This window comes from Clarias gariepinus, chromosome 15 (assembly GCF_024256425.1).
Source record: "Clarias gariepinus isolate MV-2021 ecotype Netherlands chromosome 15, CGAR_prim_01v2, whole genome shotgun sequence".
NCBI lineage: Eukaryota > Metazoa > Chordata > Actinopteri > Siluriformes > Clariidae > Clarias > Clarias gariepinus.
The window spans coordinates 31,309,485-31,336,680 of NC_071114.1; the positions used below are offsets into that span (position 1 = coordinate 31,309,485).

The 27,196-nt window shown below is 44.9% G+C and overlaps 1 protein-coding gene across 4 annotated transcripts; it reads left to right on the top strand.

Moving 5' to 3' along the window:
- Window positions 1-747: 747 nt before the first annotated feature.
- scube2 (signal peptide, CUB domain, EGF-like 2) lies at window positions 748-26,408 on the top strand. 4 transcript variants are annotated; one of them, XM_053513881.1, is made up of 23 exons: window positions 748-951; window positions 2,160-2,282; window positions 3,434-3,559; window positions 3,927-4,061; window positions 6,809-6,934; window positions 7,166-7,282; window positions 8,653-8,742; window positions 9,881-9,997; window positions 10,475-10,597; window positions 10,959-11,075; window positions 12,203-12,325; window positions 12,985-13,101; window positions 13,190-13,282; window positions 13,697-13,813; window positions 14,841-15,008; window positions 15,283-15,489; window positions 20,409-20,579; window positions 22,168-22,335; window positions 23,800-23,961; window positions 24,827-25,024; window positions 25,116-25,268; window positions 25,378-25,457; window positions 26,032-26,408. In XM_053513881.1, exons 1-23 carry the CDS (start codon window positions 858-860, stop codon window positions 26,176-26,178), a joined length of 3,072 nt encoding a protein of 1,023 aa, XP_053369856.1. In that variant the 5' UTR covers window positions 748-857; the 3' UTR covers window positions 26,179-26,408. The 4 variants fall into 4 exon arrangements, with proteins under 4 accessions (XP_053369856.1, XP_053369857.1, XP_053369859.1 ...); XM_053513882.1 differs by having other exon boundaries at window positions 15,286-15,489; XM_053513884.1 differs by having other exon boundaries at window positions 6,812-6,934.
- The last annotated feature ends 788 nt before the right edge of the window (window positions 26,409-27,196 follow it).

Below are 27,196 nucleotides of genomic sequence, written 5' to 3' on the forward strand. Positions count from 1 at the left end.
TGAACCTCAGTGAGAGCTCCAGTGGAACCTGAAGTGTGTGTGTGTGTGTGTGTGTGTGGTAGTAGAAATGCAGTGATTGCAACGCACCATGTGTGGTTATGTGTGTTTAATACAGTCCCACAGAAGCTGAAGTTCTACTCCCCCATGAGTTCTTCTTTATGTTCATGATGTTCTACACTGCAGAAGGATACAGAAGACATCAGACCTGTGAAATAACACATTAAACTAAATACAAATAGGTTCATGTTTGAGATCCTGCATTCACCCTGATGACACTTTACACACACCTGGCAGCCCAAGTCCACAGGACCTCCCCAAGTGACTGCTGGAGAACCGTTTCAGGTGACCAGCTCATGAAACTCATGGGAGAACACCAAGAGTGTGTGTGTGTGTGTGTGTGTGTGTGTGTCCTGCAACAGGACTGCACCCCATCCATCTGTTTGTACACCCACAGAAAGCGGGGAGTAAACTGGACCCTCCTGTGCCCCGGTTCCCGGTGTTGTTTCCAGGTGACGCATGCGCAGTGCGCACTGAAGGTGAGGTGCTGATGGTTCCAGGTTCCATCTCAGAGTTGAGAAAAGGTTTCAGAGAGCAGAGGGGCAAAAGAGGCGGGGAAGATGTGAGAACCCCCTCCTCCTCCCCCTCCTCCCCTGACACACACACACACACACACACACACACTCACTCACACACACCCCTCCCGGTGTGTCTCTCATTTCCAGTGCGGTGTGAGGATGAGGCGGACGCTCGCGCTCCTCTCCAGAGCAGGATAAACCCGTGTTACAGCTGTGTGTGTGTGTGTGTGTAAATTAATGCAGTTTTGATTCGCCTCGTGTTTGAGAGTGAAACCGAACATCATGGTGTGTGTGAGTGTTGCGCTGCGGTGTGTATGTGTGTGTGTGCTGCTGCTGGTACACACTGAAGGGAAGAGCGCTGCGCTCCGGAACACCGGTGAGACTCTCCATCTGTCTCTCTCTGTCTCTCTGTCTCACTCTATCTGTCCATCTGTCTCTCTCTCTGTCTCACTCTCCATCTGTCTCTCTCTGTCTCTCTCTCCATCTGTCCATCTGTCTCACTCTACATCTGTCTCACTCTCCATCTGTCTCTCTCTACATCTGTCTCTCTCTCCATCTGTCTCTCTCTACATCTGTCCATCTGTCTCTCTCTACATCTGTCTCTCTCTACATCTGTCCATCTGTCTCTCTCTACATCTGTCTCTCTCTAGATCTGTCCATCTGTCTCTCTCTAGATCTGTCCATCTGTCTCACTCTACATCTGCTCACTCTCCATCTGTCTCTCTCTCCATCTGTCTCTCTCTACATCTGTCTCTCTCTCTACATCTGTCTCTCTCTACATCTGTCTCTCTCTCTTCATCTGTCTCTCTCTCCATCTGTCTCTCTCTACATCTGTGTCTCTCTCCATCTGTCTTTCTCTGTCTCTCTTCATCTGTCTCTCTCTCTGTCCTTGTCTCTCTCTACATCTGTCTCTCTCTACATCTGTCTCTCTCTCTTCATCTGTCTCTCTCTCCATCTGTCTCTCTCTACATCTGTATAGTCTCTCTCTACATCTGTCCATCTGTCTCTCTCTACATCTGTCCATCTGTCCATCTGTCTCTCTACATCTCTCCATCTGTCTCACTCTACATCTGTCTCTCTCTCCATCTGTCCATCTGTCTCTCTCTCCATCTGTCTCTCTCCATCTGTCCATCTGTCTCTCTCTACATCTGTCCATCTGTCTCTCTCTACATCTGTCTCTCTCTCCATCTGTCCATCTGTCTCTCTCTACATCTGTCTCTCTCTCTCCATCTGTCTCTCTCTACATCTGTCTCTCTGTCTCTCTCCATCTGTCTCTATCTCTCTCTCCATTTGTCTCTCGACCTGTCTCTCTTCATCTGTCTCTCTTTCTGTCCTTGTCTCTCTCTACATCTGTCTCTCCCATCTGTCTCTCTCTCTCTCTCTTTCTGTCTCTCTCTACATCTGTCTCTCTGTTTTATTCACTTCACTAATATATACTCTGCTGTGTTACTCGTGTGTGTTATAAGTTTGTGTTTTTTCTTCTTATTTGTGTCTCTGCTTTACACTGCGTGCGTTTGGTTTTGGCGCAACTTTATTCCGTGACTTTGCGCCTGATGCGTGTGTGTGTGTGTTCTGCTGCTCCAGATGTGGACCAGTGCTCAGAGGGAAGTGATGCCTGTCACATTGACGCCATTTGTCAAAACACTCCAACATCCTACAAGTGCACGTGTAGATCCGGCTTTAAGGGGGACGGGTCTCACTGTGAAGGTACCTTAAGGCTCCTCACTTTAACACGGACTCAGTTATTCTGCATTTCTCACACAGCTGTAGAATGTTTGTGCATTCCTTTGTGATGTGTGGAATGGCTGCTGGATTTGAAATAGAAAAGCAAGTCATCCACCTGACAGTCTGTATTGTTTGTTCATATACACTGCCTGGCCAAGAGCTATGGTTACACACACACACACACACACACACACACGCAGAAAGTGGTGTCCAGGCCATGTGTGAAAATGATTCCTCATGCTTCCAGAACCGCTCGAGTCCTGGGATATGGAATTAAACCCTCCATAGATGTGATCCTCTGGTGGTTCAGTACATTTAGGTGGTCAGGTGACTTCATTTTATTGCCCCATAACGTTACTGAGTCTAGACCTGAGTAACTGATCAACCCCAGATCATAACACTGTCTCCAGAGGCTTGTACAGTGGACACTATGCATGATGGGAGCATCGCTTCATGTCCTTCCCTTCTCACCCTGACACGCCCATCACTCTGGAATAGGCTCAGTCTGGACTCATCAGGTCACATGACCTTTCTCCATCACTCCAAAGTCCAGTCTTTATGATCCCTAACAAACTGAAGACTTTTTTCTGATGAGTCTCAATAACGAGTGGTTTTCTTATGGACACACAGCTGTTTAGTCCCAAACCTGTGAGTTCTCATCAGTGTGTGTGTGTACAAATGCCCTTTCACTATTAATTAAAGTTGACAGTTGAGCACTATCCATCCAATAATTTTGAAATGGTAACTTTTTTTTGGCCAGCCAGAGTATTTGAAGACGACACGGTTGCCTTTGTTTGCGGTGGTGACCAGTCCAGGGCATTTCAGTGATTCTTTCAGGACCCTGCTCGACCCAAACCTGACGTGAAATGTTCCTATGATTCAGATCTTTATTAGCCCTCATTTCCTGTTAAGAACATGAAGTCAGAGATGGAGTGTGGGTGTAACAGGTTACCTATAAATATAAGGTCGATTTTAGGAAGCATGAGATAATTAAGCAGAAGGATAAATAAAGGCATTGTGAATTTTTCTATTCTGTTAAAGTTACACCTGAATGTAAGATTTTGGAGATTCTCCTCTCATTACTGTACAGACGGGACCTTTAATCAGTATTAACTCGTGTCCTGTCTTTGTAGATATCGATGAGTGTGATTCTGAATTCAACGGAGGCTGTGTGCATGAGTGTAACAACATTCCTGGAAATTACCGCTGCACTTGTTATGACGGATTTCATTTGGCACACGATGGACACAACTGCCGCGGTAACGATCAGATTTACACACCAACCTTTAGATGGATGAATGAGGAAGTTATTATGATTGTTTCTTATTGTGTAGAAACATAAATCAAAGTTGTAAAATAGTTTTTATTTAGCCTTTGTTTTAGTGCATTGTTTTCTACAGTAATGTTTGTGTTTACTGCAGACAAACACCTCTTTTTTGCATCTATCACATGTTTGTATCACTGAATTTCTTGCATTGATTTCAATGATTTCAGACAGTGCATGAGAATTCTTTGAGATACGTCCTGATTAGAAGTCTAAGTAGTGAAATGTCTTGTTTTTTTCAAGGTGAATATAGTAAGTAAAGTCTCAGAGCTGAATGTGTACTGTGCGTTCTTTACCATCAGATGTGGACGAGTGTCTTTTCAACAATGGCGGCTGTCAGCACGTGTGTGTCAACACCGTGGGGAGTTACGAGTGCTGCTGCAAGCACGGATTCTTCCTAAGTGACAATCAGCACACATGCATCCATCGCTCAGTGGGTGAGTAACTTCACACCTTCTCAACAGCGCACCACCGCTGCACCGGTTGTATAGTGATGGAGTCCTGCGGTGATCCTACAGCCTGTGTTTTAAATGTGAAATAAATCACGACAGGATGGAGCGGTGAAGTGGAGTTACAGTTACTTGGCCAACACTGTGAGCCTTAAACAAAAATGTCTTCTTACTTTTACTCAAAAGCAACTTACCAACAATTACAACCTTTCATTTATTAAAGAATGATACGTCATGCTTTTCATGGATCGTTTTCATTATTTCTTTATCATTAGATATTTTTTATTCAAGCAAGATAGTTACACTTACACTATAGCAGCTATAATCACTCCATCATCAGCTTCTCTTTTTACTTTCTGTTGAGTTTAATCAGATAAAAAAGCTCAGCTTGTTACACATTTTTATTGACAAACTGCAAAAAAGTTTTATCTCTGCCTAACGCTGGAGAAACGCTCCTTCATTATATACTTCACTGAATGTAATTACTCAGCGGTTTAATTAAGCTGTTCCTATATAAACTATTAAAAGCAGTGCTTTCATTCTAAATGAGCTCATGATGGAGTTCTCCTCTACCTGCCGCTGCGCTCCTGCCAGGCCCGCTGTTATAGGAAACTAATCAACACCTTCTGACCGATCGGAGTTCAGCATGACTGTAGTGTAAAGACTTGATGTTAGAGTTTAGCGCCGCTACGCTGGTGAGAGAGATAAACCTGTGAAGCACGTTTTTGTGTATTGGGGTGTTTGTTCAACGTGTCTCTGGTCCGTGTCAGGTCGAAGGTCGAAGGAGAACCCAGGCTAATTCGTAAATGTCTGCACATATGAGCTGATGATTGACAGCAGAATAGCGAGTGACAGCTTTAAACTTTGTGCTCCCTTTCTCCTTCTGGTTCATTATCCACGCCGCGGGGAGAAAAAGAGTCCGTACGTTACGTGAAACAAAATGAGTCAGTAACTGCGACGCTGGGCTCGTAGATCCACATAAAGCACCTTTTTATGGAGCTTCTCAGCCCCGAGCATTGTCACTTTCTCACTTCTCGCCGAACAAAAGCCCCAGCACACCCCCTCACCCCTCTGTAAAGTGAACTGCAAGGCTTTCCACCCCATTGGGTTTCTCCGGGCAAACTCGCCAAATCCTATTAACACGTTCAGCGTGGGGTTCGGCGTGAATGAGGAGCGCCGACCTGCTACACTCACTCACGGCGGGTCAGAGTGCAGCCGACTAAATAGCACTGGATTTGAAAAGAGTTCTACACACACACACACACACACACACACACACACATATGTAAAAGGACAGATGGAGAAGGATAGATGTGTGTTTGTGTGTGTGTGTGTGTGTGTTGCTAATTACTCCCTGATTGCTATTAATCTGCCAGATCACACTCGGACAAACTGCAGATGTGCTGAGGGAACAAAACAAAACACTCTTTTAAATCCAGTCGAATGGAGAAAGAGAAAATTTAGGGAGCAGTGAACGCCCCTCTCCCTTTCTCATGCCCGCGGTCTTAACAATGGCAGAAAGAACTTCAGTACATTTATTTTTATATTCATTATATGTATAACTGTAGGGACGGGCCTCACCACGGGTCACCTGATATTATATTATAACGATATGTTGTGATTCACTAAATAATAAATCTAATATAAATATATATATTTTGGATTTTGTTACAATTCTAAACAAACTTGGCTAATAATTCACTCACTTCCACAGAGGGTGCTGTGCTGCCTGCCAGTGTGGGAATGATTTAGAGTGCGCCACCTTTAGGATTTTGGAAGAACTGCAAAAAGTTTCTATTTCAAATGCGAACGTTTATAAAATAATTAAAAAATAATTAGAAAAAATAGATCTTGGAGTCAGTAGCCATAAAATTCTCTCGACATTTCACTAAATTTATTTCTCTCATCTCAGTTTAACATTATTTAAAGCTTCCAATCAGTTTATTCTGGTCTATTCGACGTACAGCACCAGGTGTTTAAATGTTAAATGTGTTTATTTCACTAAATTTCTAGCTTTGAAATAACACCTATGACACATCCATGCATTAATTGGATGGCACAAGCACACACACACACACACACACACACACACACTTACACATTTGTGCACTGTGGAAACACCAATCAGCCTACAGCTCATGTTTTCAGACTGTGAGAAGAAACCAGATAACCCTGAGGAGATCCACCAAGCACAGGGAGAACATGGAAACTCCACACACATAAAGTGTGAGCGTAGCAATTAGCTGTATACGTGAGATTCTTTAAAATAGCTTCCTTTCGCACACTCTTGGTGTTCTCCCATGGGTTTCATGAGCTGGTCACCTGAAACGGTTCTCCAGCAGTCACTTGGGGAGGTCCTGTGGACTTGGGCTGCCAGGTGTGTGTAAAGTGTCATCAGGGTGAATGCAGGCTTCTCTGAAGGATCTCAAACATGAACCTATTTGTATTTAGTTCAATGTGTTATTTCACAGGTCTGATGTCTTCTGTATCCTTCTGCAGTCATAAAAATAAAGAAGAACTGATGAGGGAGCAGGGTTTTTTTTTTAATTTTTTAGTAATTTAGGAAAAAAAATACTAAATTATGTTCTTTGCATAGTCCTTCACTTTTTAATGTCTGCAGAAGAACCTTTAAAACGTTCATAGCAGTGATGGACATCTGAAGAAGGTTTCATGGTTCTAGACTGGAACTTTGTTTTTCTGTCTTTATTCTTTCTAACTGCTTCTCTTTCTCACAGAAGGCCTGAGCTGCATGAACAAAGAGCACGGCTGCGCTCACATCTGTAGGGAGACGCCCAAAGGTGGAGTGTCCTGTGAGTGCCGTCCAGGGTTCGAGCTCGCTAAGAACCAGCGTGGCTGCATCTGTACGTGTTAGGAACATGACACACATACACACACACACACACACACATACACACACACGGGTTTTATACTAAAAGTCTAAATGATGTAACATGTGCCGTGTTTGGTGAAGAGCTTTCAGGGGTACTGATGATGATGATGATGATGTTGTTGTTGTGCTGCAAACCTGAGTAGAATCTGTGTAGAAATGCACCTCGTCAACATCTGACTCCGGCTGTCCTCTTGTTGCCTAGTGACCTGTAACCACGGTAATGGTGGGTGTCACCACATCTGTGAGGACACGGAGCACGGGCCGGTGTGCAGGTGTCACGCCAGATACACACTCCAGACCGACGGTCGCTCATGTGTAGGTACGTAGCTGCACAATGACGGGTTTCATTTCTGCCAAACTCCAAATAAAGCAAGTGATAGAGATCTCACACACACACACACACACACACACACACACACACACACACAGATAGTGAGGAGCAACAGCTGGAGCATACAGACTGTCTGCTCATTGTGTGTGTGTGTGTGTGTGTGTGTGTGTGAGGTCCATGTTTATCATCGCTTCATCTCCATCTCTGCCTTTCACTCCACCAGCATCGCCTGCATTCTTCAGCTTTCTCCTCGTTATCTTCCTCACACATAGACGAGCTCAGAATAAGTTTATACCGTCAGGGAGGTCTGAGGTTCCCCGCACTGAACTCTGGAGGTTCATTTATTACTGTGTGTGTGTGTGTGTGTGTGTGTGTGTGTAGTAAAAACACATGCTTTATAGCAACATGAACAGTACATAATCATGTTCTTTCTCTCTACCAGATTGTGCTGAATGATTGAGTTGTTTACTTCCTCAGTGCTGATTGTAATGTTATTGTAGTGACGTAGCTGCAGTGTAACTACAGAGGGGTGTGAGTTCGCGTCTCGCTCCTCAAAACACTAGATACACTGAAGTTCATAGAAAATGATCTTTCAGTGAACAGATTATCACCTGTGTAGGTCATAAATACATTGTGTGTGTGTGTGTGTGTGTGTGTGTGTGAATATTGCCGTCAGAGCCGTCGTTATTAATCAGACCTTCTCACCAATCAGAACACAGCATATCACACTGTAGAGACGCCCACTGTATTATTTTTTAATCCAGATGTTTTGGTGCCGAATAAGAGACGAGTTTAAACATCACTGTTGCTGATTGACGCTGAGGGTTCGTTCATATTTAATACACAGTAAATGTTGGTACCGTCGCCCAGCTCACTGTGTCTGTAGGGGATTTAATGAAAAATGATCTGATCTATAAATCAAAGTGTTTTTGTTGGAATAAAGATCTCAGCGCTAGCTTCAGCTTCAGACTCTCAGGAATCGGCTTTAGGACGAGCAGCCGAACAATTCATTATATAAATCAATTACATCGTTATTAGCAGTAGTAGTGATAATAATAATAATAATAATATATTTTTAAGAAAATTATCAAAGCTGAAAGGAAATTTATTTGCTACAATTAAACAAATGTAGTTTTTTTCTTTTACTCCTTTTGTTTGTTGCATTTTTATTTTTTCTCTATTTTACTTTTCTCTCACTTTTCTCTCTTTTGTTTCTCCATTTCTTTTTTCCTTTCCTTTAATAATAATAATAATAATAATAATAATAATCCTGGTGTCTGGTGTTATTTCTGTAGATTTGGATCAATAATCACAACAGTACTTGTTCTTTTACTGACGTATTTTTTTTGTCCCTCCAGAGAGAGATGACGTGACCGCCACCGGCTCTGACCACAACGCCACGTCTCTCGCCGAGGTGGACAAACGCGTCAAGCGGCGACTCCTAATGGGTAAAAAATCCCAAACTTCCCAAATTCCCATGATCGGATACAGAGTGGGGTATAAACTTTGCATTTGATCCGAGCGTAAAGTTTTTCGTAACTGTAAACTCAGAGGCGCGTTTCTCCCGACCGCACCGCCGCATTCCTCAGGCCTCGGAGCAAACTGTGAAATGGCTGAGAGTCGGCGCTCGCCGCGCTCACGTCTCTCCTGTACAATCCATGTGGTAAATATCACACGGGGGTCTGTGAGGAGCTTCACTCTACACTCCGTCTGTTAACTCACACCTTCACCCGTCTGATCAAAAGAACATTCAGTACATCAGAGTCAGCACCATCACCCTGCTCAAAAGTATTCACACCCTCAGACGCACTGTACTCTATTCACTTTACTTTATTTCCGCCTTATTGCAGTGTATAGTGACCTGAACCCGTCATCACATGTTTGCTTTCAGACTTTTCATTCTTAAACAAACAGGTTCAGTCTGGAAAAAAAAAATACAGCATTTACACACGCATGGGGAAGATCGATCTTATCGCAGAGGAGATAAAGAGATAGGAGAGTGTTTACGGAGAGCAGCAGTGACAGTGAGAGAGAAGAAAACAAGGAGACATGAAGGGGAGAAGAAAAACACAGAGAGAGAGAGACGAATAAAAACAGAGAGAGGAATAAAAGTCCAAAACAAACAGCAGACGCTCAAAAACATCGCTTTGATTTTTATCTGCTGTTTGATTTTATTGTGATTGTTTTATTCATCAGTTATCTACAAGGAATTTATTTACAACGAATGTCATATAAATACAACGAGAAATAAATCTCACAGTGTTCAGTAAATTAGAACGAAACCATTTCACAAAATAAAAATCGTATAATTAAAGAAATAGTTTTGTTAAATAAACATTTGAGCTGAAAGTTTCTAATGCAGTTACATTCTTTATAAATATAATTTTTGTAACATTGCAGAACTGAATGTCGTATTACTGACAATGATTTTACTCATGGGTGCACAAACTTTTGCACCCGTTCAACTGCTCCAACTGTGCAGGTCTGACTGGAGGAAGTGACTTTAAATGACTTAAATATTTATAAATATAGTTTATAATGCACTGATGTGTGTGTGTGTGTGTGTGTGTGTGTGTTGTCTTTTAGAGACCTGTGCTGTGAATAACGGCGGGTGTGACAGTATGTGTAAGGACACGTCCACGGGTGTCCGCTGCAGCTGTCCTGTGGGTTTCACTCTCCAACCGGACGGCAAAAGCTGCAAAGGTCAGACCAGAACCCGGTTTTTTGATCATCTGTATGTCCAAAAGTATGTGCACCCATGATCATTACACCCATATGTGCATGTAGAACATTCCGGATTGATTCCGTGTGTTGTAACGCTGTTATATCGGGTTATAATGGGTGTGAGGGTGCACATACTTTACTACGTGTTAGTGTAAAAAAATTCATTACCACCGAAAACAGTTATATTTCATCAAGTAAAAATGTCTTATGTCTCTGAAAGTGTGTGTAATATTTCACTTTCTTTTATTATTTTCAACATGTAGTCATTTTCCTTATTATAAGTGTGTTTAATTTTATAACCTAAATGATTGTTTTTCTTAAACTGAGTAATATTACAGAACCTTTTCTTTATTTATGTTTCATTATTTGCTAAGAGACAATAGACACTAAGCAATACGCTACATTATGCCTAAAGTGCTAGTTTGTGTGTGTGTGTGTGTGTGTGTGTGTGTGTAGACATCGATGAGTGTGAGTTCCACAACGGAGGCTGTGACCACTTCTGCAGGAACACCATCGGCAGCTTCGAGTGTAACTGTCACAAAGGCTTCAAACTGCTGACGGACGAGCGCTCCTGCCAGGGTCAGGCTTCTGTTCTTCTGTTTGTAGTGGTGTGTGTGTGTGTGTGTGTGTAGCTGGACTGAGAGATAAGAGCGCCTTTTGAAGCGTCTCCCGTATCGACTTGCATGATGTCTTTGAAGATGTTTAACTCTGCGAGCTTTAAGAAGACGCTCCGCTACAGCACACAGGCTCCGCCCACGGAGGAACGCACGTCTCCCTGTTATTATTACCCACAGCCTGGATTGTTTCTTTCATATTGGATATTTGATGTTGAAGCTGTAAATGAGTGTGTGCATGCAGACTGGACAGATGTGCGTAATTACGTTGTGTGTATACGGGGAGTGTATATTTATAGACGTACTGTATATCTGCCTAATTATAGATATCGACGAGTGCTTCTTTGAGAGGACGTGTGACCAGACGTGTGTGAACTCCCCGGGGAGCTTCGAGTGTGTGTGTAATAAGGGATACACACTCTACGGGCTCGCACACTGCGGAGGTAGGCCTGGGTTCTCCTGAATGATTACGTGTTTATGCTCCGTCTGTGTTGAGCCGCAGATGATGAGGTTATAATAAAGAGCGACGGCGGTGCTGAGCTCAACGAACTAAAGCACAGAATAACAGGGTTAGTAACAACACGCAGAGGGACGGGTACCGCCCTGGAGCTGATGATTCTCCCCTAACGGCATGTCCCCGAGTGTGTTATCGCTCTTACACCACGGTGACTCACCGAAAAACTAAAAATTGTCCAATAATAAACTTTGATGATTTATAGAAACATCAGTTGGAGAGTTCCTGTCCTCACGTACGTTACAGCAGCTCTACACACTCACTCAGACCACACCTCCTTACCCTCGATAAGAAAACATACTGGGTTAATGATCATTATGCCAGCGTGTGCGCCGTACGCGTCATGCTGTAATACAGAGGAGTGTCTGTGAAATCTTATTCATATCAATAATTAGAGTTTCTTCATCTTTTTATGAGTTTGTGTCTGATGTCATCAGGGCAGTGGGGCGCTGGTGGCTCAGTGTAGGTGTTTCGTCTGCCATGCGAAAGGCTCGGGTTCGAATCCCAACAACTGGATGAAGTGTCTGTCCCGAGCCCAGATACAACGGGAGGGTTGAGTCAGGAAGGGCATCGAGTGTAAAACCTGTGCCGAGCTTGTGTGCGGACCGGATTGTCTGCTGTAGCGACCCACTGCAGCCGAAAGACCAACAACAATTTATTTGACATTTTTTTTACAGAGTTTGGAGCACAAGCAATACACATGAAACAGAGGTTATGAAGATGTTTAAACTTGGTGTAATTATATACAGTATATAATATTAAAGTGTTTATTTGATGAGGATTAATCGGGGGGGGGGGGTTAGATCAGTGTGTTAAGGCTCTGAGTTACTGATCAGAAGGTCAGCGGGTCGAGGCTCTGCTCCACCAGGGTCCCGTTGTCCGGCCCCTTGAGCGAGGCCCTAAACCCTGCCTGCTCTGGGCATGCTGTGTCCTGACTGACCCTGACCTTTGACCCCAGTGACATCACACGCTGTGATATCTGATGGAGATAACTCACTGTACTGTATAACGTGACGAGGCGTAACTTGTATAACTGATATATTTATCTCACATCAGACATTAACGAGTGCAGCGTGAATAACGGAGGCTGCGGACACGTCTGCGAGAACACCATGGGCGGGTTCCAGTGTCACTGCAGAGCCGGATACAGACTGCACTGGAACAAGAAGGACTGCGTCGGTAAGGCGGCGTCCAGCTCGGGTCTAGGGGCGGAGTCTAGGGGCGCTCCTTCTTAATTCGGGGAGCTGAAAACAGGAGATACTTTAAGTTTAAGTTTGAATTGTTTTGTTCCTCCCTCTCTCTCTCTCTCTCTCTCTCTCTCTCTTTCTCTCCTTAAAACAGTTTCAAGCAACTAACGTTAATCCACATTTAATCCACATTTATCACTGACGCTTTTGTACCTGATTCAGATACAGCTGAGTGCAAATAACCCGCATCCCTAACGGCTTCTAAATGGAAAAGTAGGCAACGTTTATGTTATGATTATGATAAGTCAAAATCCTCCGAGGTGAATATTAGTCTAAAAGGTTTTTAAAAGTCCCAGGGGCAGGAGCAGCTCCTCTAAAAGCCCATTGTTTCCCTGGGATCGGTTCTGAACCCACAGGCATCTCGTCCAGGAGACTCACTTACACAAGAACAAATTGACCTTTTTGGTTCGTTACACACTCGGTGTCATGTCGCTGTAAATATCATGTCGCTGACTTTTCTTGCCCTAAAGGTATGCAAACTTTTGCACTCAACTGTATGCAGGTTAAAACCCACCTTTATTGAGTTTCCTTGTCCGTCCTGCCCGCTGCAGTGAGTTTATCTGTGAGTTTGTCATGATCTCGACCCTTCAGAAGCAGACGGTCCGGCGGTGCCGATGGTCCCGGTGAGGCCGACGCTGAACTGCAGTAAGCACGGAGGAGCTGAACACTGCTTCCTCACCTGTCAGTCTCAGGTGAACATCAGCAACGGTGAGTGCGCGCGTCACGCTCTGGTTCCGCTTCACGCGCTTTCCGCCGTCTGTCGCGTCTCTCTCACTCCGCTATGTCGCGCACGCAGGCACTGAGGATTCCTACACCGTGACCTGTGGCCTACCGCCGCCTGGCCCGTCTGGAGGAGGACAGCGCGGAGACGCCGGGCCTCGCTGCTCAGGCAAGTTCACGCACGCACCGGTTCCACTCCTCACCTCTGTGGCATTGCTCTTAGAATGAAACGATGAGACGAAACCGCGGATGAACTGGATACCGTAAAATATCTGCTGCCTTCTGCTCGCTCCTTCTTTTACACCAAACGTTTTCAGGGGGTTTGTGGCCAGAAAACACAAACCTTTTTGTCTCATCTGACCATCAAACTGTCTCTCTAACGACGCATGAAAATGTAGTTTTATATATGCAAATGTCCAATGTCTGGGAAGTTCTCATCATTTCATATCCATCTGAGTCACATGACTTGTCCAGTCACTACATACTTTTAACAAAGAATCTAATGTTAATATTCTGTATGAATTCCCAAAGAGTGTCATGAAACATCAGAAACTCTAACACTTTTATTTTCTCTCCTGTTTAGACTCTTCATGCGCTCACAGGATCAAAACCACAGCCACGTTTAAATGGGCTCAGGGGAAATGCAGTCTGAAACGAAGTGCGGAGAAACTCACCGAGAGCTTCAGCATGGCGCTGTCAGGTAAACCTCACGGGACAAAACACATCTGTAGAACTCTGGGAGAAATAATCCTGAATTCACGGCTCGTCAAATCTCAGTCTCACAGGATTCTGGTTTAAGTGTTCGCTGGGATTTGTCTGTTAAATCCTGCGCTCTGATTGGTCAGAAGGTGTTGATTAATTCTCTATAACAGCAGCCCGGACAGTAGTGCGGGTTTTTTCAATTCAATTCAATTTTATTTGTATAACGCTTTAAACAATTGTCATTGTCACAAAGCAGCTTTACACAATCAAAAGAATTATTTAAGTTTGTATGGAATGTGTGTGTGTGTGTGTGTGTGTGTGTGTGTGTGTGTGAATCAGAATGGTCAGATCGTCCCTGATGAGCAAACCGAACCCATCCTCATCTGGGTGAAACAGAGCAGGGATTGAACTGCACTCATACCGAGTGTTAGGTGGCAGTTCAGTTTAACAGTTGATGTTAATTGATGTTAATATGGAGTCCAGGTAGTTATTGGAGACTCAGGTAGACTTGTAGGAAATATACGTTTATACATTATTGTTTCCTTAGCAACGGCTCACTCACAGAGACGTGTACAGGAGATGCTCCGCTGATCATAAACAGATTAAAATGTGTGTGTGTGTGTGTGTGTGTGTGTGTGTGATTAGTGGTTTGGTTATGTTTTTGTAAGAAGACATTTGTGAGATGTGTGTGTTACTTATTAACTTCAAAAGAGAGGACAGTGAGTGTTTACGTATATAAATATAAACTGTAATTGCTGTCAGTTTGATGTAATTTAGAGGAATAAAAGATGCTTTTATAGAGAACCAATCCCCTGCTGGTTGTAACAGTAAGAGTTCAGTTTTATGACAAACTTACATGATTTACATTCTTGATTTACAAACAGTGTAAAGGGGAAACAGATGCGATTGTCCTGTGAGTTCTGTCCTTCCTCCCTCACACTCCCTTCCTCCTCCTGTTTATCCTCTTCATCAGCGAGCTCCACGATGTTCTCCTAAACAATGGCTGTTTTTCCTCTTATCTTTAGATAAGAAGGCCTTGGCGACGGAGAACGTGCAGTTCAGCTTCGTGAAGCTTCACTGTAACTCCTCGAGCCCGTGGCCGCGAAGTCGTCACGGCCGGAAGGCGGCGGAGGATGAGAGCTCGTCCCTCACGGCGCTGTTCGAGCTCGATGTCGACCCAGAGGAGGTAACAGGTTGGTTTCGCTGCACCGCGCGACGCATTAAACCCTCTCGCCTTCCTCCGCTTGTGTGACGTGTCTCTGCCCATCACTTCCTTCTGTGTTACTAAACGTCTTGATTTACAAAGCGTCCGCTCGTGAAAGTATCTCCTGTTTAGTGGCTTTGGATCATATCTGGGTGTGTATTGTTAGGAGGAGTGGAATATTGCTGCTGCTATGGAATTGCATGCTGTAAGTGTGTGTGTGTGTGTGTGTATTTTCCTCTGTTGTTATCGAGTGTCTCTGTCAGCAGAAGGTTGTGACCTGGCGTGTGTGAAGCGGCGTTCAGAGAAGCGACTGAAGAAGACCATCCGGACTCTCCGCAAGTCCATAAACAGGGAACAGTTCCACCTGCACTTCGGCAGCTCCGAGTACGAACTCGCCAAAAGAACCCTGCGCCCTGCAGACGGCCCTGAACCCTGCGGCCCCGGACAAGTGCTGCGGGACAGGAAGTGTGGTGAGACACTCCACTCTTTACTTATGATCTTCTCCAGCTCTATTATTTACTGTTTTCACGTCTCCACGTTCAAACACCATCCACATCACTGCTGACGCTCGGCCACAGAAATACGATCACAGACACGTACCGAGCAAATCTGTTAAATCCCAGAATAAAGATGTTGTGTTTGTAGACGTCCTGGCCAAAAAACATCAGACTCTATTGTCTGGATCAAGGTCGGCTTGGCAGCGCGCGCTCGCTGTCACAGGACATTTATTACTCTCTCAGAGTTACAGTGAGTTCTGGTCGAGATCTTGTACTGATGCTGTGAGATCAAACTTCTCCGTAAACTTCTCCAGCGCGACCCAAAGAATCTGACCGGGGTTAAAGGTCAGGACTGTCTGGTGTCCAGTGTGTGTGTGTGTAAATGATTGCTCCTGCTCCCAGAATCATTTTTTACACTCTGTGCCATCAGGGAATGAAACCCTCCATAGATGTGATCCTCTGGTGGTTCAGTACATTCAGGTGGTCAGCTGACTTCATTTTATTGCCCCATAACGTTACTGAGTCTAGACCTGAGTGACTGATCAACCCCAGATCATAACACTGTCTCCAGAGGCTTGTACAGTGGACACTATGCATGATGGGAGCATCGCTTCATGTCCTTCCCTTCTCACCCTGACACGCCCATCACTCTGGACTCATCAGGTCACATGACCTTTCTCCATCACTCCAGAGTCCAGTCTTTATGATCTCTAACAAACTGAAGACTTTTTCCTGATGAGTTTTTCCTGATGGTTTATGTTTACAGCCGAACTACAAGAAAAAGATAATGATCTGAATAGATTCGCCAGGTTTACTCTTTAACACTAACACCTGTCGAGTCCTCACACATTCCTACAGCACATATTCAGTGTATCAAGTCGTGTGTGTGTGTGTGTGTGTGTGTGTGTGTAGAATTAATGACTGTGTTTAAGGTCAAATTAAAACTGCTGAGGTCTCGTGCGCGTGCACCGAGCCATTTTTAGTCATTTAATGGAATGTTGACGTTATTGTTCAGTCCAACGTGGAGGATGAACCCCGAATCATTAGTTCATCAGCTCAAATCTCATGGAAGGAAACCACTGGCACTAAGACTTTTCTTGATGAAAGCAGCAGTTTCTCTACATTCCACTACACTGGGTGGACAAAAAGTCATCACCAGGACGTGAGGAAGCGGATGGTTAAGAGTCTTCCACTGGATCATTACTGCAGTGAGGAGCTTCTCACTTCTTACACCACCATGACTGAAGACACATCCTGTGGGCGTGGCAGAGATGTTGCTCTGTTTCAGGAGGGTCACATTAGGGTTAAGCAAAGAAAACAACTTTCTGAGATTGTTGAAGCTCCTAACATTGGGTTAAGAAGTGTAAAATGCATTATTAAACCCTGGTATGATAGCGGAGACCATCATCTCCAGAATGAAGTCAGCTGGCCACCTGAATGTACTGATGGAGCAGGTTATCACATCGCTGGAGTTTCTCTTCCCTGATGACGCGGCCCTACTCCGGCGTGATGACGTCATCATCACACACGGCTCGTCCACCACAGAGTCCAGACCGTAACCCAGCGCTCCGACTCTCACATCAGGTCTCGGGGTGTGATATGAGTGTAGTACACACACACTGCCCGGCCCAAAAAAAAGTCACACACTCTAATACTTCACTGGAGCGGATGTTGCTTTGATTTCAGCCACAGCGTCGTTACGATAAGCGTGTGTGTTTAAATGCTCAAATCTGATTGGTCAGAAAATCAGCACCTGTAGATGTGACTATAACAAGAGCGCTTACGTCAATGCTCTTATTATAGCGTATTATTGTTTCTATAGTAACAGCTCTTACTTGTACAGGAGTTACTTCACTTTACTGCTGATGGATTAATCAGTGGATTTAGGAATGAGATGTTTAATTAAATAATTCTTATCATTGAAGTTTATTTAGAAAGAGTTTAGGTTTTAAGCTTTATCTGTTTCCTTTGTTTGCTCAGTAAAATGACAGGCTGTGTGTGTGTGTGTGTGTGTGAGCGATCAGATTGAGAGAGAGAGAGAGAGCGAGGAACCCACTGGTCTCACTGATGTTCCACAACATGAACTCCACTGACTGACCTCTGGGACGACTGAGACTTTATTCACTGATGAACCAGAGATTATAAGCCACAGAGCAGAATAACACACTCCAGTCCTGCTGTTACACAGGAATAGTGTGGGACTGAGGAAAGTGTGTGTTAATGATATATAACAGCGGATCATTGATTCTCCCTTTATTAGTTTATTGCTGTAAAGGACAAACCGCATCACCGCAGAGCAGCTTCACACAAACCTGGAATCAGAACAAAGCCCAGGCGAGGTGAGGGAGAACGCTTAAAGAGCAGCAGACTGAAGGCGGTGTGTGTGTGTGTGTGTGTGATTACCGATACATTATTCTGTTTATTCGGCTGGTACCGAAAATCCCACAACTGGAACAGAACCAGCACCTCCTGTACTCAGTCCACGCGGAGTTTGGGTTAACGCTTGTGACTAACATGGTCCAGGCTGTTTATGTGGACGTGTCAAAGCCTGAGAGCCTCCTTTATGGCGCCATCATAAGGTTAGAGAGGTCCATTAGCTTTTAAAGGACTTTGTGTCAACACTAGGAGGGACGAGTGTGGGGTTTCACTTCATGGCCCGGCTCATTTAGTTTGGCAGTAAAGTGTGAAGCGACCGACCGCTGTGTTTGTGTTCAGTTCTCAGGCTGTTCTGTGAACGCGACGTTCGGGTCGTTCGTTAGTGTTCTGTAACTGATCCACGTACAGCGAGCGGTAGATTGGTCAGTGGGTACGTGATCCTTGTACTCGACACGTCGCTCTGATCCTCGATACGTCGCGTCCTGAGCCCTCGTGATGTCATGGTGGCCCGTTTGTGTTGAACGCTCCGGTGCCAGCCCGAGCACACTTTGCAGATCGCGTGCTGGTGTGTGTCACGGAGTTTTCGTTTTACTAGACAAGCCCGGAGCATCATTAGGCAGGAGGGAGGACGAGTTAAAGAGGCGCAGACGTACAATTTCCTAGAGGCGTCTCAGAGGAAAGCTTTAAGCCCCAGCTCTGAAAAGGAGCGATACCCTCCCCCACCCGCGCTGGCCTGCGCTCAGTGGAGTTTAGCCTTTTCAGTTTGCCCACTCTATTGTAAACCTCAGAGCGGTCTGACGAATGGGGGAAGTGGGTGAGAGAGAGAGAGAGAGAAATCTCCACATCAGCACAGGATTTCACTCAGGGAGAAAAGGGCTTTATTAGGACTCATTAGGCAGCACTTTGGACATGTGTGGCACCAATCACACTCTTTTCCATCTCCACATAGGCAGACTATAAAAACTGCAATCGGCCCTCTGGAATCGTGTTACATACAGAGTTCAGGTCGAGCTGTTGGAAAGGCAGCTACGCATTCCAGTTGTGTTGCTTTTGGCTGTTTGAACACTTGATGCATGCTCGAGATCCAGTTTTCAGCCAGAGGTGTTAAGAGTCTTTGTTCAGCCAGGCAGCTGTGCGTAAACTGTTAAAAGTCATAAAAAGCAGCTGGTTTTTTCGCCGCTCGATATTTCGCCAGTGCATTAATTTACGGCGAGTGTCGCGTGGTGTTTGTTTCCATAAGCGAGACGTATTCGGGCCGCGCTGTTTATTCGAGCGGCTGCTTTAAGTGCCGAATTCCTTCTTAGGGAAAGCGGCACGGTGTGACCCCGGCCCGTGAACTGCTTGAGAACATTGACTTCGGCGACACCATGGGAATCAATTAGCATCAGCTGTTCGGGCTCCCTTTCTGAAGAGCGCGGGGAAGCGATCGGGCTCCAGGCGAAGCGGGGGATTCACAATCCTGACCCCTTTTATTGGGTTCAGCTCCTCACCGCTGTGATAGCACAGTGTTTTCCGATGTCATCAAATAGCCGAGGGTCCGGGGGACTTGAATAGAGGTGAAAGGTCCTTTAAACCTCTTTCGGCCGTCTGTTCGAGGACTCAATACAATCAGCCGCTTTGCATTTGAAAGGCTTCAAGGTTTCCCTCTCTCTCTCTCTCTCTTTCTCTTTCTTTCTCTCACTTTTTTCTCAATCTTCCTCTTTCCCTCCGCAGCTCAAATAAAAGCCGGGCCGAGACAATGCTGGGACGGCTCTTCGCGGTCATTCAGGAGAAACAAAGGCAAAGAAAAAAGTAACTCGAGAGTTTTAGAAAAAAGAAAATCAAGCAATTTGCTGAGGCTTTGTAGCTAAAGTGACCCCAAACAAGTCAGTCCAAACAAGGAAATCATCGTCTGAGTGGAGTAACCAACGTTATAATACCGCCAGGACATTGGCTCACGTCCGTCGGCGCTACTTTATTGTTTCGGCCTGATAGTTATTTACTGAATTTAGAATATGGTTCACTTGTTACCATGGCGACCGCCCTTCCAGCTGTATCTTACATTGCCGTCTCCTAACGCTAATCATATATCAGACGTGATGGGTTTACAGCCGTGGGGTTTATTTACTTATCAACATTAGCTAGTTACAGACTTTAGCCCCGCCCCTAAAGTCACTTTATACAGAAGTACTGAGCAACGACTTTTATTCATTTATGTTTGTTTGGGTTTGTGGAGGAGAACACTGATTTTAGATTGTCTGTTCCACCTCGACGTCGCCCCTCAGAAAGTGAGACGGCGTTTCATCTCGCCTTTAGAAGCCGTTTCTGTAAATGACTCTGTGTAATTTTGTCTTTACAAAGCAGACATTAAAAAGGCTTTACTGGTGTCCCTGTAATCAGCCTTTATGAGTTCCAGTTCTAGGGGATAACGCACACGCACACACACACACACACACACACACACTCACACACACACACACACGCACTCTGAGCCTCTGTGTGAAGTGATTTATTTCCCGTGTGTTTCTCTGGTTCAGTGAACTGCGGCGTCGGGACGTACCACGACTCTGAGCAGGGGAGATGCGTCCTCTGTCCTGCTGGAACTTACCAGGATGAGGAAGGACAGTTACTGTGCGAGGCGTGTCCCGGGCCGAAGGGCAGAGCGACCCAGAGAACCTCCGGAGCCCGCAGCGTCGCCGAGTGTGGAGGTGAGACGTCACGTCACGTCACGTCACAGAGTTCTCTCATTCACTTCTCATGACCAATAAAGAGAATCGACTGGTTTACATCACAGTGCGCAAGTCAATGACACAAGTCATTCTGACCTGATTTGCCTCTGACTGAGAATGTATTTCTTAATTATGAAATTTTATCCATTAGCAATAAAATACATAAAAATCTATGATCTTTATAATATATAAATACATATATAATAATAATTACTTAAAATCAAAGCATTGAATTCACTGGCCACTTCATTAGGTACACCTTGCTAGCACTGAGTCCGATGGCGTTTACCTTCAGAACTGCTTTAATTAAAGATTCCACGCGGTGCTGAAACACTCCTTAGAGATCTCGCTCCATATCACCATGACGTCATCACGCAGTCGCTGCAGATCTGTCGGCTGCACGTCCACGATGCGACTCTCGCGCTCCACCGCGTCCCAGAGCCGCTCTACTGGACTGAGATCAGGTGACTGTGGAGGCCACTGTGGAGTGCAGTGACCTCACCGCCATGTTGAGATGATTTCAGCTTTGTGTCATGACGCGTTATCCTGCGATCATGAAGGGATGGACAGGAACACCACTCGGGTACGCTGTGGGATTTAAACCATGCCCAAGTGGTACTAAGGGGCCCAAAGTGTACCGAGAACCACTATCTCCCCCACACCATCACACCCCCACCACCAGCCTGAACCGCTGATACACGGCAGGACGGATCCATGTGTACATGGTGTTTACACCGAATTCAGACCAGACCGTCCGAATTCTGTCACAGCAGAACCTGAGACTCATCAGACCAGGTGACGTTTCTCCGATCTTCTGGTGTCTGATGTTGGTGAGACCATGTGACCTGTAGCCTCAGGTTCCTGTTCTTATCTGACAGGAGCAGTGTGGTCTTCTCCTGCTGTAGAACATCTGCTCCAGGGTTCCACGTGTCGTGTGTTCAGAGACGCTCTTCAGCAGACCTCGGGTGTAATCAGATGTTATTAGAGTTCATGTTGTCTTTCTATCAGCTCCAACCAGTCTGGCTGTTCAACTCTGACCTCTGACCTCAACAAGGCATTTTCACCCTAAGAACTGAACTTACTGGGGATTTTCTCTTTATCACACCGTTCTCTGTAAACACTAGTGATGTGTGTGTGTGTGTGTGTGTGTGTGTGTGTCTTTAAAGTTCTTATCAAAGGAACAAAATCTTAACAAAAGATTCTGAAAGTGTTTTATTCACATCCTGTTTTTTTGTCTGTACAGATCTACCTGCTTTGATGAAAATCTCAGTAGTGAATCCTGTATGTGGGTGTGTGTGGGCATGTGTGTGTGTGTGTGTGTGTGTGTGTGTGTGTGTGTTGCTTACACTCCTGCTGTACTTGTATGTTATCTGAGGCTGTGAGCCGCTTCAACACACCTCCGGTCTCCTGCTTTGTCCTAATAGACAAAACATAGGTGTGTGTGTGTGTGTGTGTGTGTGTGTGTACCAGACAATGAACCTGTATGACAGCCTGCTCTCTGACAGGATGAGTGAAAGTGCTGCAGTGTGTTCATGTTGCTGTGTTGTTGTGTGTGTCCCACCTGCAGGTCAGTGTTTTCCCGGACACTTCTCTCCCGATGGCTTCGTCCCGTGTCGTCCGTGTCCCAGGGGCTCGTACCAGCCCGAGACCGGCCGCACCTCCTGCCTGCCCTGTGGTGGGAATCTGGTTACGAGGCACGAGGGCGCTGTGTCCTTTCAGGCCTGTGAGACAAAAGGTGAGTGAGCGCACGGCTAGACTGTAGACCAGACGTCATCCTCTTAAACCTGCTGCAGCTCTCCTCAAAACCACTGAACCCCCCAGGAGACATCGCTCACTCACTTCCTGCTGATCAGAGGTGGCGAGGTCCGTCCAACAAACAGCTTCTTCTAGGAGTCAAAGTAGTTCTTCAGTTTAACATATACAAGTACGGCTGGGCTGAAAGTCACGTTGAGATGAAAAATGTTTCAGATCCGAGGGGCCGTTAGAACGTTCCCCAGGGGCCCCTTTAATGTCATCATACACTCGTGATAAAGTTCTTGGACAAAGACGTACAAAAGGCTGTACAGTTCAGACAACACCGCATGGGTAAGGGGGAAGTACTGCATGTGTGGAATCAGGTAATGCATCCAAACTCCAAATTACGCACAAACTGTTCCGTTCCTACAGATGAAGGTTTACTCAGTTAACAGAGACGCGTCATAGTTCGGTCTTTGTGTGATTGGATGATTAAATCCAGCATGGTGTGTGTGACGTGTGTGTGACGTGTGTGTGTGTTTGGGGAGATTTGAAGGTGCAGCTCGATGAACCTCAAACAGTCTGCCGTGAGTGTCCTGCAGGAGGGCGTGTCCTCACCGGGAGGTTTATAAACCCGTCTGGAGTGAATTCATCCCAGCAGCTTATTCTCAGCTACGTACAGCGCGCTATAGAGCTGTGTGCTAATGTTAGCTTAGCCACCCTTTCATGCGAAGCTGCTTAAATGTTTGCTAATTACTGATCTACAGAGCTCGGCCTTTAGAGATAAATAAAGTAAATGATCAGCGTTAACTTTAAAGCTGAACAATCTGACGTCTGAGAAACACTTCTGTGAACACACACTCCACCCTCTGCACACTCAGTGATTCCTGACACGCTCACACTCCGGAGGAAGGAGCGATGATACCGCGGCCTGAATCGATCCGGGGAGCGAACCCGCGCGGGTGGGAGGGGCCGAGCCAATCCACGCGCTGAGCAGTTACACAAGAGTTTATTCAGAATAAAGTACAAAAATCAATCAATATGAAGTCAGGGCTAAGACTGTGGGCACACACACACACACACGCACGCACGCACGCACGCACGCACGCACACACACACACACACACACACGCACGCACGCACACACACAGTGTCCTGTTTGAAATGAACCATACTGAGTATAAAGAGTTCTTTGTGTATGAAAATGTTTAAGTTCATTCATACGCTTTAGGGGAATTAAACATTAAACACTTTAATTTAAAAAAGTATTTATCTGTCGGCCAGTGTGTTAATAAAATACTTTTAATGTTTTTCAGTATTTTTTTCTTATATTTATATGAAGTTTATTATTACTTATTATTATTATTATGTTGTTGTTAACAGTGTGGTTATGGTGTTAAAGAGTAACATTGTGTGTGTGTGTGTGTGTGTGTGTGTGTGTGTGTGTGTGTGTGTGTGCCTACAGTGCAGTGTTCTCCTGGACATTACTACAACACCAGCACTCACCGCTGCATCCGCTGTCCACTCGGAACCTACCAGGTGGAATTCGGACAGAACTTCTGTGTGTCGTGTCCCGGAAACACCACCACCGACTTCGACGGATCCACCAGCATCACTCAGTGCAAAAGTAAACAGAACCAAAAGATCAGTAAATAAAACAGAGTGTGTGTGAGGAGGAGCAGTGTGTTCTACACTACAACACAGTCCATCATATTAAACACTATACGCAATAACAATAAGGATATGAAACATGACATTTTAAATCATTTATAGCAACACGTTTAAACAGGATGTTTCATTCTCAAACTTTAAGCCACGCCCCATTGTTGCGTCTGATTAGCACGCTCGAAAGTGTATGCCCCTGCAAACCCCCTAAACCCCACCCACATCTGGCTTACATCTGCCTCATTACACTCTTTCACATCCAAACCCGACACATGTTCATTTTAATTTAAGTCAGATACCAGGCAGGGAGGCCTGCGGTGCAGTGGGGGTTCCAGTTCGTCCCAGAGCTGATGGTTCAGTCAGGGCTCTGTGCAGGACACTCGGGTTCTTCCACTCCAACACACTCTTAACACGCCGTGTCTTCATGTAGCTGGCTTTGTGGATCTCACACGTCATGCTGGATGCAGGGTGCGGTTGGTTCCTCTTAGTTCCAGTGAAGAGGAACTGTAGCACTTCAGCACACAAAGACCTTCTGTACCACTGTGTGCTTCCAGTGCTGGGAAACGGTACTGCTTGGAACTATATTATCAAATACACGTGTGTGTGATGGTCAGGGGTGCACAAACTTTTGTCCCTAGAGTACAGTATAAATCCCGAGCATCTTTCTTTTGCAGTAAACTCCAGCGGTTACATCATCAGCTCTCAGTTCCATATGGAACTGGACTTTTAGTGTAGATGTCAAATGGAAAATGCCTCGTCCTGATTGGTTGATGCGGTGGTGGACCTTCTCCTCTGTTCCTCAGCAGTAATGTTCCTCTGTTCCTCAGACAGGCGCTGTGGAGGAGAACTGGGGGATTACACAGGATTCATCGAGTCTCCCAACTACCCCGGCGATTATCCAGCTAACGTGGAGTGCACGTGGATCATCAACCCTCCACCCAAGCGCAGGATCCTCATCGTCGTCCCGGAGATCTTCCTCCCCATGGAGGACGAGTGCGGAGATTACTTAGTCATGCGCAAGAGCTGTGAGTAAAACATGGAACCTGGAAGTTAGAACCCACAGTAAGGTGTGTGTGTGTGTGTGTGAGGAGAACAATTTGTTTTTTTCCCCATCAGCTTTACCGAACTCAGTGACCACGTACGAGACGTGTCAGACGTACGAGCGTCCGATCGCCTTCACGTCGCGCTCGAAGAAGCTGTGGATCCAGTTCAGGTCTAACGAGGGGAACAGCAGGAAAGGCTTCCAGGTTCCCTACGTGACGTACGACGGTGAGTGTGGAGTAGATGTTCTGCAGCCCTGACGCCGGTGTGTGTGTGTGTGTGTGTGTGTGTGTGTGTGTCTTCCTCTTCTCAACTGGTTTTGTTCTTCTGGTTTCAGAGGACTACCAGGAGCTGATCGAGGACATCGTCAGGGACGGGAGGTTATACGCCTCAGAAAATCACCAGGAGATTTTAAAGGTAGGACGGCGGAAGGTTTATGAGGCTCACACGGTTCTCTTTACTCATAATAACTTTTACACATTAGCTTCATTTAAAGGTCACACTGCCACCTTGTGGACAAACTCCTCCCTTTTTTGATTTTATAATTTTACAGATTAACATATTTGTATAAACTCCAGTTCTTATTTCCTATTATTTCAACTTGGGGTACATAAACTTTTGCACTCAACTATGATTGGTAACACAAGAACGCTGACTTGAACAGGCCCAGAAGCTAATGTTAAAGCTAATTCCAAAATCAAACATCTGTTTCATAGGCTCACACTGCCACCTCGTGGACATCATGTGAAATACAGGTTTGAGTGCAAAAGTTTGTACTCACCTGCTTGTATGATTTAGTAAATTGAATCTTAAAAGAAAATAGAACAAAGCAATTAAAGACAAGAAAGAAAAGTAAAAGAATTAATAACTTCTAACAATCTATTTTATTTTATTACTTTTACAAACACACTTGTTGGTATAAATGTATTTCTCGCCATTTTATCCAAACTGAATACAGATTTCTCACTCTGCTTGGATTTTTACTCTACAGGACAAGAAGCTTATGAAGTGTCTGTTCGACGTTCTCGCACATCCACAAAACTTCTTTAACTACACCGCTCAGGAGTCGAGAGAGATGTTCCCCAAATCCTTCATCCGGTTTCTGCGCTCCAAAGTTCTGCGCTTTTTACGTCCTTAGAAATAATCAGTGCAGGACTTTCTGTGGACTGAAGGACCGTGGCACTCGAACCGATTTATCACCCTGGATAAATCAAAACTTCCCCAAATCTCGGCTGGTTGAGGACTTTGTGTGTGAACGAAGACGAGAAGGCAGCTCCATGATGATGATGATCGACTGGCGTCTAATCAAAACTTTGCTTCAAATGAATGAGTAACTGCTGCTGCTGCAATAAATTACAGGAAATGAAACCCTCAGAGTGATGAGGTCTGAACACAAAATGTATTTTTCTTTCCTTACATTCAGAGCTCATAACTAAACCATTTGGGAAAACTGAAATCCACACTCACGCCGGTGTGGAGAAATAAAAATGATGAATTGTGACGGTACATATCATTTTATTTTTGTTCTTTAAAGCACTCCTCGGGGCGTAGTGGCAGGAAAAGCAGTTAAATCTGTTGTATATTCTGTACAAAACTACTAGATTCAGTTAAACTCTCATGATATTGTATTTTTTGGTATGCTTCCTTTGCCCTCTGTAATTAACATATTAAAGTATGCAGATCTTATTTTATCTGTTGTTCAGTAACGTGTCTGTAGGACGTTAATCCGACGTGCACAATTACGCTGAGCGCTAAACTCTGGGAATTCATGTCATGTTTCATTTCACTGCAGGGCTGAGAGATAGGACGTACTCCTGAAAGGTTATAGAGAGTAAATTAATGTCTATATTTTTATGTTTGTACATCTAACATGTAAATAAAAAAGAAACTACTTCAGATGTGTTGTGTTTTTCACTTGAAGATTCGATTAATCTAATCAGATTAGCGCTTTTAATAATTGTCATTGTTACAAAGCAACCTTTCAAAGCAGAAAATTATTTAAGTTTGTATGAGATGTGAATGTGTGTGAATCAGAATGATCAGATCATCCCTGATGAACGAGCCGAAAGCACGGTGTTAAGGGAAAAAAACTCCCTGAGATGGTAATAGGAAGAGGAACCAGAGGAACCAGACTCAACAGGGAACCCATCCTCATC